The 11,628-nt window shown below is 40.9% G+C and overlaps 1 protein-coding gene across 1 annotated transcript in view; it reads left to right on the forward strand.

The window, feature by feature from the left end:
• fut8b (fucosyltransferase 8b (alpha (1,6) fucosyltransferase)) overlaps nt 1-11,628 on the forward strand; it is a 41,930-nt gene that overhangs the window by 24,880 nt on the left and 5,422 nt on the right. Inside the window, exon 6 of the mRNA XM_084083131.1 lies at nt 5,879-6,125. Within this exon, the coding sequence (XP_083939257.1) occupies nt 5,879-6,125 (247 nt within the window). The remainder of the gene's footprint in view (nt 1-5,878; nt 6,126-11,628) is intronic.

Consider the following 11,628-nt stretch of genomic DNA (forward strand, 5'->3'; position numbering starts at 1 on the left):
CATTTCTCGACATTTCAATCTTTACGGATATTCTTCTGCTTAAATGTGACACATTTATAACCTGAAGAAGATTTGTGAGGATAAAAAGTGAGTTGCTTCCTCTTAAATTCATTCACAGTGTTTTACAGCACCAACATAGTGGGATGTGCATTCAATTGACCACAAACTGACATATTGTCAGATCAGACATATTGATTGATTGATTATTTTATTTTCGGGTCTTGCACACAAAGTGCCCAACCCTCATGGGTTTATAAGACACCATTCTACGATTACAACATATATTCACATAAAACATTCCATTACAGCTCAGAATTATACAGAGTGTTCTGTCCTCTCTCCCAAGCTTGACAAATAAAATGTGCCACAACAAAAGCTCCTTTCCCGAAACATAATCAAGTTTTTCATAATCATCTAACTCAGGGAAATCACCACAAATAGAAGCCATTTTACTAACAAATACCTCTCTTATACCATCATATTCCAATTAAAACGTTTTCTTTTTATAACAATTCTATTGTAAGAATAATCTCTCTAAGAAAGTAGTCCCTGAATGCCTGCACAAATAACAGGGTTGCTATCCCCTATAGCCGCATAGAAACTTCCGAATATTGTAACAGTCTTTTAAACTACCCATTGTACATGTGAAATGAATCAATATTGAGCAAAAGCATGGCCCATTTCTCACCTAAAATGTTATCAGATTGGACTGTATAGGTGAAATGGAGATTGTTCCCTGACAAGCCGCCATTGTTCTTTAAGCATTTTTCTTAGCTGCAGAGTGATATAGAGCTGTATAAAGGCAGACTTCACAGCCATGGTATATGGTTTATTATACCACTCCTATTAGATTGTGTGTTTTGACCTACCTATAAAATTGTGATCAAGTATGTTGTTCCCCTGTGTAGTTTATATTTTATTTTTTTCACATACAGCAGCAGTGTAGTGGTATAATTTATTACAAAAGGAAAAACAAATGGTCAGCTTAGGAGAATGGATTACCGTCTCAAGCACGTTCTCCTCTCGCACTATCAGTGTAAAACACAGACCATTAAATATCTGTTAACAATTGCTCATGCCTCGTCTTATCTGCTCACCCTTGACCTTGAATTACTCTGAGCTTGGGTGTCTAGGGTATGCTTAAAGGTAAAGCAATACACTGGTAATTTAGCAAATAAGCTCTTTTGTCATCAGCTAAGTAGCTATTTCACCGCTGTGTCCAGTTAAATTGGTTCATGAGCCCAGCCTATGCCTATGCTATTGCTTTATATTTAGAGGGCAGCGGTCAAGCCTAGTATTACAACCACCATAATTGTACGTACAGGTGAATTGAAACTGATTTGTCAGTGAGTGGCAGGTTAAGAGTTGAGTTGATATACGTCGGTAGCCATATGACTGGTATTGAGTGGTGTAAAATAACTAAGTACATTTACTCAAGTACTGTACATAAGTACACTTTTGAGGAATTTTACTTTACTGGAGTATTTCCCATTTTCTATACTTTTACTTCTACTTCACTACATCTCAGGCAAATATTGTACTTTTACTCCACTACAATTATTTAAAAACTTTAGTTACTAGTTACTTTGCAGACATAAATTATTATATTATGAAACACACATTAACCACTTTAGCCCTATTTTATATATAGGCTATTTGAAAATAGCCGATCTACAAGCTCACAACACGTCGCATCGCCTTATAGATCTGCTATTTTCAAACATTTTAGTACTTTTACTTTTGGTACTTTAAGTATAATTTGATGCCAATACCTTTGTACTTTTACTCAAGTAACATTTTGAACACAGGCCTTTTACTCATAACAAAATACTTCTACATTGTGGTATTGATATTTTTACTTTAAGTAAAAAATGTCAGTACTTTTTCCACCACTGCTGGTATCTTGAGAGTAAGTTGGCGTGGGCGAGGAAACGGTTCCGCACAACGGAAAACCTCAAACGTTCGGGAAGTTTCCAATTCATTGTCACCGGAACAGCTCTAGGTTGGGAACCATGGTGTTTGTGTTTCTTGCTGTGTGCCTCATATTGTCAAATATTGATTGAGGCAACTACGGATCACGGACATGAAATATATTAATGCTGTTTTACGATGCAGGGCAGCGGTCAAGCCTAGTATTACAACCACCATAATTGTACGTACAGGTGAATTGAAACTGATTTGTCAGTGAGTGGCAGGTTAAGAGTTGAGTTGATATACGTCGGTAGCCATATGACTGGTATTGAGTGGTGTAAAATAACTAAGTACATTTACTCAAGTACTGTACATAAGTACACTTTTGAGGAATTTTACTTTACTGGAGTATTTCCCATTTTCTATACTTTTACTTCTACTTCACTACATCTCAGGCAAATATTGTACTTTTACTCCACTACAATTATTTAAAAACTTTAGTTACTAGTTACTTTGCAGACATAAATTATTATATTATGAAACACACATTAACCACTTTAGCCCTATTTTATATATAGGCTATTTGAAAATAGCCGATCTACAAGCTCACAACACGTCGCATCGCCTTATAGATCTGCTATTTTCAAACATTTTAGTACTTTTACTTTTGGTACTTTAAGTATAATTTGATGCCAATACCTTTGTACTTTTACTCAAGTAACATTTTGAACACAGGCCTTTTACTCATAACAAAATACTTCTACATTGTGGTATTGATATTTTTACTTTAAGTAAAAAATGTCAGTACTTTTTCCACCACTGCTGGTATCTTGAGAGTAAGTTGGCGTGGGCGAGGAAACGGTTCCGCACAACGGAAAACCTCAAACGTTCGGGAAGTTTCCAATTCATTGTCACCGGAACAGCTCTAGGTTGGGAACCATGGTGTTTGTGTTTCTTGCTGTGTGCCTCATATTGTCAAATATTGATTGAGGCAACTACGGATCACGGACATGAAATATATTAATGCTGTTTTACGATGCACTGAGGCTTAAGTTGCGGTGCGTAAGTACATCGGGCTCTGAGTTTAGATGAAGAGATGAAATTCAGAGCCTTGTGATCTAATTAGACTGCAGTGGGAGGCAGAGGCGGTGCTTAACTGTACATTTGTGCCAAGACGTACAGGCCTCAAAAATATGCCCATTCCCTCTTTATATGAATCCTGCCAATGCTGTTATATAAGCAAAGAGAGGCATGGGAATATTTTTTCCATTCAATATTTAATGCTTTTGCCAATTTATATTCAGTTCATGCTCCAGCGTGTGCACAGGCTCAAAATGAAACCTGTTTCTCTGTCCTTGTTTTTAACACGTTTTTTTCTTTCTGTAAAAAGCCATTTTAACGTAATTATGCCATTTGTTTGAAAGGGTGCTAGGAGGGATGTGTCCGCTGCTATATGAGGCTTGTCTCTGGCAATTAGAGCAGGCACTTGGATGTAAAATACCACAGGACTCAAACTTGTTTTTAAATGGTTGGTTTTAAAGAGAGGCACATTAAAAAGAAGATCTCCTCAGGTTTTAAGACTGGAAGAGGGTGAAGGTTACAGTATGTCTGCCAGGCATATCCCTTCTGGCGAAATGAGATTAGCTGGAGCTTTGAGTGTGTATGTGTGCACATGTGCATTTGTGGGTGTGTGGGTGGGTGCGTGGGCCTGTGTGTCTTTGTGTGTCAATACTAAAGCCCGATCAATGCCAGATTTTGGGTCTGGGTCCGATCGCGATTTTGGAGAGTCCTTGACCACGATTACCAAAGTTTTGACTGAAGTTTTGTAAAGAAAAAGAAAAGGAAAGAAAACATTTGAAAAAGAAGAAAAAGATTTGATTAAGTTTCTACTTAAGAACATTTAACTTATAAGCAGAACATTTATAAAAAAGAAACACATTTTTGATATTCTTTTTTTCAATTAAGATATTAAACTTTAATTATAAAATGAATTATAAAACAAGTAAATATAAACTACACTTTATTTTAATTTGAGCACTTAAGCCCTATTCAAAACGTTATAAGTCCTCTTCACAGACGTGTCGTGAACTTGTAAATCGGTTATTTTAGATTTTTTTTTTTTATTAAATGCTCAAAATAGCTTTTAGCATTAAAAGCGTGAGTGTGGGTGTGTGCGCGCGCGCGCGGCGTTCGTACGTGCGTAGAGCGAGCGAGCGAGAGAGAGTATCCATGGCCTTGCCTGTTCTTTGTGTATCAGTGGGTCCTCTCCTCCAGCAAGCCTAGAGAGAACAGAGAGACTATCTCGTGACCAGAGAAGGTCAGTCCTTAATCATCCGCGCTCACCTCTCTCCGCCCAGGAGGCTCTGCCAGTCAGGATGCAGCCTTTGGGGGTCCATAGTGCCAGGCCCCCCCCAACACCAAACCACAGCCCCACTCACAGCACAGATCCATAGAGGAGATCACCTTGGCCTTTGCAGAAGGACAGGCAAAGAGCAGCTGTCACTCAGGAGATCTGAATGCAGAGAGTGAGAGGGGAAAAGGATTTGTGTTCTGTGTTGGAAAGAGAATAGGAAAGATCCCATGGTATAAAGGCTGAGCCATGAGCTCACCATGTCTTATTGCCACATTTACTTTTTTGTTCAGTATAACACTTTAGGATGGTTTCATTTAAGGTTTTCCAATGGAAATTGCGCTTGTTGTTGTGAAGTATGGCTCTTGGGTACCAAATGATGAGTTACTAGCGGTGTTTTAGATCGTTTACATTCATCTAGTACAAACTGTGCTCACAAAATTAAACAAGCATCTTTAGAAATGTATAGTGTATATGTGTATATATATATATATATATATATATATATATATATATATATATATATATATATATATACAGGATATACTGTACAGTACAGGATATACTGTACAGTACAGTATATACTGTACACACACTTACACACATTTTTGTTGATGTCAGTGTTTTAATAAAAGTGTGTGCGTTTGTGTGGGCTTATTCTGGTATACTGTACCTTCAAGTGTAATGCATCTCCTCACTCTACATTGCCCACTCTCCAATCTCAACCTTCTCCTCACGCTTTTTCTGGTCCATTAATTTCTTCCCCTGTTGTGTTTTGGCTGCGTTTCCCCGTGAACGTTTTGCTGATACATTAATTTATAAAAAAGGGGCGACACAAAGAAAATGAAAAGAGAAAAGCAACTCCGACAGCACTAAGGCAAATTCACAATCACTCCGCTGCCGATGGAAATAATGTATTGAATATTGAACCAGCTGTACTATTCTCCACCCCCACCCCTCCCTGCACTACCCTAACCCCCAATCCACTACCCTGCACACCCAGCCTCACCTTGTCTCCCATGTTTGTAGGGGTGTAAAGTAACTAAGTACTGTACTTAAGTACCATTTTGAGGTGTTCTTACTTTACTGGAGTATCTCCAATTTTCAATTATTTTACTTCTACCCCACTACATCTCAGAGGCAAATATTGTACTTTTACTGCACTACAATTATTTGAAAACTTTAGTTACTAGTTACTTTGTAGATTTTGATTATTTTCACAAAACATACCTTACCCACTTCAGCCCGATATACATTTCAGCCATTTGAAAATAGCCGATCTAGATCGGCTATTTTCAAAAGATTTGTATACATTTTATAAAATTTGAAAACTTGTGAAATGAGACATTCTGCATAATGGGTACTTTCTACTTTTGGTACTTTAAGTACATTTTGATACCAGTACCTTTTGTACTTTTTTATCAAGTAATGTTTTTATTTTTGACTTTAACAGAGTATTTCTACATTGCAGAATTGATACTTTTGCTTAACAGGAGTATTTCTAAATTGCATAATTGATACTTTTACTTAAATTTAAAAAAATGGAGTACTTTTCTACACCACCGCATTATTGTAACTCTACCCCCCCCACCCCACCCCACCTCTGGATGTCTGCAGGTGAAGCACACGACAAAGACGTCCAGGTCGTGGAGCTGCCCATCGTGGACAGCCTCCACCCGAGGCCCCCGTACCTGCCCCTGGCCATCCCCGAGGATCTGGCCCAGCGCCTGCACCGTCTGCACGGCGACCCGTCCGTCTGGTGGGTGTCCCAATTCGTCAAGTACCTGGTGCGTCCCCAGGCCTGGCTGGAGAAGGAGATCCAGCAGACCACCGCCAAGATGGGCTTCAAACACCCCATTATCGGGTAAGGGGCAGCTCGCTCTCTCTCTCTTTATATGTGTCCTGGGTCCATTTGTGTTTTGTTGATCCATTTAGACCGGGAACGCATCTGTGTGATTTTAAGATTTCTTTTGGCTATTCAAGAATAGCATATATACAAGCTCATGGCCATGAGCTTGTCGACCTGCTATTTTTGAAAAATTGTGAACATTTGTGCAAATCTTATTATATTCTACAAATGTCTTCTAAATGTTGCAATATCAGTGGTTCTCAAACCTTTTCATGTCATGGACCCCCAAAATGATATGTATTTTGCTATATGTTGCGTATGTTGCTATATAGCTCAAATCTAAAATGACACGGGTGCTTTCTCGGTTTCAATGGGTTAATTTAACTCTGAGAGTGTACAAATGCAACCAAATGGACCATTCTGTGTCCATTTTGGTTACATGTGTACATTGAGTTAAAAAAAAAAAAAAAAAAAAGTACTTTGTACTTTACACCACTGGTAAGGCTCTGATTGGCGTTTGGCCTGTGACATCGCACCTGGTCCAAGTTGTGTGGCCTGTGTGCGTCAAACCTGGATCCAGTGAGTGCCAGGTGAAAAGACCAGATTTAGTTGTCGAACACTATATTAATGCTTTGCCAGAGGGGGAAAGCTTAGAGAAAAAAAGAAAATGCATTAACCAAACACAAACTAGGTTTTTGGGCCGAGCGGTTCTTTAAAACTGACCTGTGTTCAGCTCTTTGATGTACAGCTCAAGTGCTAGAACAAGGCATCAATAGCTCTAGGGTCCTCACATCCCCATCGGCCACGAATGCTACTAAAAAATGTATGCACTCACTTTGCTGTTTGGCCTTTTTTTCTCCCTCTCCATATAAGCATCCTGTGAGTGGGACATATTTATTTATTTATGTATTTATTTAGTATCTTTCTTGGTCTCACACATCTGCTGATATGTGTCTTTCTCTTGTCTCCTATCCTTTTGACATTTAGTTCAAACCTGTAACAAACAACACTTGCAAATAATTCTCAGCGGGGGGGGGGGGGGGGGGGGTTGTACTTTGTTTTTGTAAGGGACTGAGGTAAAATGTTGCTCATCAGTCCTGTCAGAATATTTTACGCTTTCCCACTGTTGTGTTGTGCAATTGATTGATGAACGAGGCAGCACCCAGCCGAGGCCATTTGACAATGAATAAATAACAAGGGATTTTATTTTATTTTGCAGAAAAATAGCACAAATAGCCAGCGGTGTCGTGGTGTTTTTTTTACTGGCAGGACTGTATTTTAATGACGTCACACGCACGCACGCGCATTTCATTTGACCTTAAATTAGGAAACATGTTTGTATAAGATTTTTTTTTTAGCTTAGTTTTAGTCTTTTTAAACTAATACAAATTCAAGGAATGCCATGAATTATAGAGCTGAAACTAAAAGTTTGCTTTGAACGAGTATCTTTCTCTTCTTCGACGGTGGCTGAGGCATTGCTGCGTGCAGATAGGATACTTACTGGCAGCAGCCTATGGCAGCAGCCCTACTGAAGCCAACATGCTGTGTTGCTTACCGTGTAGCCTATAGATGCGACGTGTGAGGAATCTGAGTATACATTTCCACACTCACTTGTAAACCTGTTATGCAAAGTAGCCATTTGGGTACTTGGCTCGTGAAACTACGGGGGGGGGGCACGTTCTAGGCGTGCACGTGCATGCACGCGCGTGCACTGTACAGTGCCGTACATTGCGCGTGAAAAAAATTACTGGCCACACGCTGTCCTACTCCGTGTGGCCTCCACGACACCACTGCAAATAGCAGATCTTGAAGCTTACAACAAGCTCGTAGATCAGCTATTTACGCTTTTTTTTACATGTTCTTGAAAGTATATTTTCAAATGTGTCCTTTGTATATTCAAGTAATTTGTCATACCTGTCCTGTGACATTTGTGATTATGAAGCCTAAGATCCAAACAAAAATGTAAAGCTGTATTCATATGTTCCAAAGTTCAATGCCAAAAACACAATTAAATCGTTAATCACAATTATTTGTGTGACAATTAATCGTCAACTTAAAATTGTAATCGTGACAGACCTAGCAATACCGTGCTTCCATTGGCCACTCACTGGTTAGCATCCTGGCACCTGTCACACCATTATGACCCCAGAACTCTGTGCTTGTTTATGTCAGAGCTCAGGATTTAATGCATCAGCTCGCAGTTGGCCACCGTCGACTCTGTCGGACTGAAGGACCCAAGAAAGACGGAACCATTGTTGTTCACACGGCGAACAGTTTTAGACAGGGTTTTAAGTTAAAACGGACAAAAGTTGTCTCTAGACGCCATTAAAAAGTCACCTGGTCCAGAAAGCAGCTGAAAAACAAACAGTGAGGGATTTTGAAGTACAGTTTGACCCAAGTCTGGCTTAGTTCTGCCACTCAGAAGTCTTGTGTGCAGTCATCCATGTGTATGTGCCCCCCTCTCTCTCTCTCTCTCTCTCTCTCTCTCTCTCTCTCTCTCTCTCTCTCTCTCTCTCTCTCTCTCTCTCTCTCTCTCTCTCTCTCTCTCTCTCCTCTCTCCTTCCTAACTATTCTCTCTTTCTCCCATATTTTCTCTCTCTCTCGCTCTGTCTCTCTCTCTCTCGCTGAGTCGTAGTTCCCCGTCTCCCGGGCTCTTCTGTTCCGTTGTGTGTAGTTCTGTCACTCACTCCTCCGACACTCACTCTCCTCTCGCTTGTTTGCTTCCCTCGCAGTTGTACGCCTGCTTTGATTCCTAGTGCCTCTCCCTGTCTTTCATCACCTCAACCGCTACAATTTTATCTCTCTCCCTTTCTCCCTCGTTCCCAGCCCTCCTTACTACTCTCAACCCCTGCTGTCACTTATTTTCTTCATCCCGACTCATCCTCACTCGTCTCTTCTCTGTTCTCTTTCATGTGATCCATCCTTCCATCCACCATCCGCTCAAGCTCTCTTTGTCCCGCTACATATCTTTCACGCCTTTTCTTTCACACCCTCCCTTCAAGTCCTCCTGTTTTCACTCCGTTTTTTTTTTCTCCCACACATCTCTATCTCCAACTCTTTGTTTCTCCCCACTCTAAACCCCCTATCCTTCCCCTCTCCTCTCCTCTCCTCTTCTATCTCCCTCGCTCCCATATTGTAAGAGAAACCCCCCCACTCCTCTCCCATCGCTGGGGACAGCCTATTGAAATGAAGTGCCTGCTACAACAAAGCTTTTCTTTTTCTTCTTTTTTGCCTTTTCTTTCTTTCACCCCATGTCTCTCTCTCTCTCTCTCTCTCTCTCTCTCTCTCTCTCTCTCTCTCTCTCTCTCTCTCTCTCTCTCTCTCTCTCTCTCTCACTCTCACACCCCACACTGCTGTTGTGCCTGAGTGTGCCGCGAGGTGGAATGGGATGAGAGAGGCAGAGAGAGCAGGAGAAGCACACCATGCTTGATACAGGAAGGCACTGTGGGGGAGGAGGGCACCAGGCACTGTGTGTGTAACTGTTAACAGTTATCAACCCAAGGCTGATACAGTTACAGTACAGTAGCGCTAGTCTAAATTCTCAGCTGAGGAGACACTGGAGTTTATCCGTTCTAGAACAAAAAAAAAAACTAGCGGCCCTCTGCGGTATACAGAATGAATGTGTATCAGCAAGGTCAAGGCCTGCCAGCAACACCTGCTACAGAATGTTTTCAGCCAACTCCCTCCCCACACTTTCAGGATATTCCAGGTGGACTTTTTTTCCCCCGGGGGAGTTCCTAGTTGACAGTAATGTTAATGTATTTATGAAAAGAAAGCCATGGCTGCATCGACACAAGCAATTTTCTGGCCCTCGGTTGATAATCTCTCTCTCAATATATATACTGTGCAAGCAGTATATACCGTATATACATATACAGTACATGCCAGGGACTCATTATAGCCCGTGCCTTGAAGGAGAGGAGAGGGGACGGCACGATACAAAACTCACACGAACCAAACGGCAGACATGAAAGAAGCCAGGGAACAGAAGAGAGAGCCTAACAAAAGACAGACCACGAAGCCCGATCTATACTTGCACTATACGTAGATCAAACAGTATTTAGTTGCGTGAGGTTGTCGTGCGCCAAAATCAGCAGATCTACAAGCTTTCAATGCTTTGCACTAAGACAGTTGTGAGCTTGTAGACTAGGAGGGCCCAACTATCCCTCACCACCTACCTGCCCCTCCCTCTTCGCTGTGCTGGGGTTTCATTTTCCCAGTAAATAATGGGGTTTGTGCCTCCGGTGAGCATCCCCAGTACTGTGGTGTCAACTGATATCTGGCTAGCTTTAGTCATTAGGCACAGTCTGTTTGTTATGTTCTATCTCTACAACTACCCCCATCTCTATTTATACATCTCTCTCTCTCTGTGCATTCCTTTCTTTACATCCATCTATACCTCTCTCTGATTCTCTCCATTTCTAGTTGTGCTCCCACACTTTTCTCTGTGTATCCGTGTCACGCTTCATCTCTCCTTCCCTCGTTCTCAAAATCTCCCTCGTTGCCTCTCTTCTCTCTCTCTCTCTCTCTCTCTCTATACCTCCCTTCCCTGTCTCCGGCTTTCCCCTCTCCCTTTTTTTCCACCCGCCTTTCTTCTCCTCTACCTGGGAATACTGCCGTTGGTCTTTTGAGAAGAGATTAAATGTGTAAACACGAGCATCAGTCACATAGTTGTCCTCTCTGACTGTTCTCTTTCCTTCCGTAAGATGTCAACATGCGTTGTCGTTTTTCCTTTTGTTTGTTTGTTTTTCCTTGACTCTGTCCTTTGTAACTGTGTCAGTTCCACTGGGCAAGAAATCACAACGCAGATGCGTGAGAACATTTTTGAATGCAAAAGCACATCACACGCCTGCATCCATAAGGGTCCATTTTTTATCATGATCAGAGTGACAGCAGCGACGAGGACTGAGTGTTCAAATAAAACCACTTCTCTCTACGGCTCTGTTTGAATGTTCTGCCTCCTCTTTGTGTCTACCTCTCTCTCTCTCTACTGTATCTCTCCTGCTTACCTTCATCTCCAACCTTCAACCTTCCTCTCCTTGAACCACCTTCACCTCTGTCTTCCATTCCCCCACTGCCCCATACCCCTACTGTATATGCAGTGATGGTAAAAGTACTCAAATCTTGTACTTAAGTAAAAGTATCAATACTGCAATGTAGAAATACTCTGTTACAAGTAAAAGTCTGGAATTCAAAATCTACTTGAGTAAAAGTACAAAAGTATTGGCATCAAAATGTACTTAAAGTACCAAAAGTAAAAGTACTCATTATCCAGAATGTCGCATTTAAAGTTTTCAAATGTATAAAATTCTTTTGAAAATAGCAGATCTACAAGCTCACAATGTGTCGCATCGCGACGCATTGTGAGCTTGTGGATCGGCTATTTTCAAATGGCCGAAATGTATATAGGGCTAAAGTGGGTTATGCATGTTTTGTAAAAAAAACAAAAACAAAAAAAAAACTAAAAATTTCAAATGATTTAGTGGAGTAAAAGTACAATATTTGGCTCTGAGATGTA

Source organism: Gymnoscopelus microlampas (assembly GCF_963454915.1).
Source record: "Gymnoscopelus microlampas genome assembly, chromosome: 16".
Lineage (NCBI taxonomy): Eukaryota > Metazoa > Chordata > Actinopteri > Myctophiformes > Myctophidae > Gymnoscopelus > Gymnoscopelus microlampas.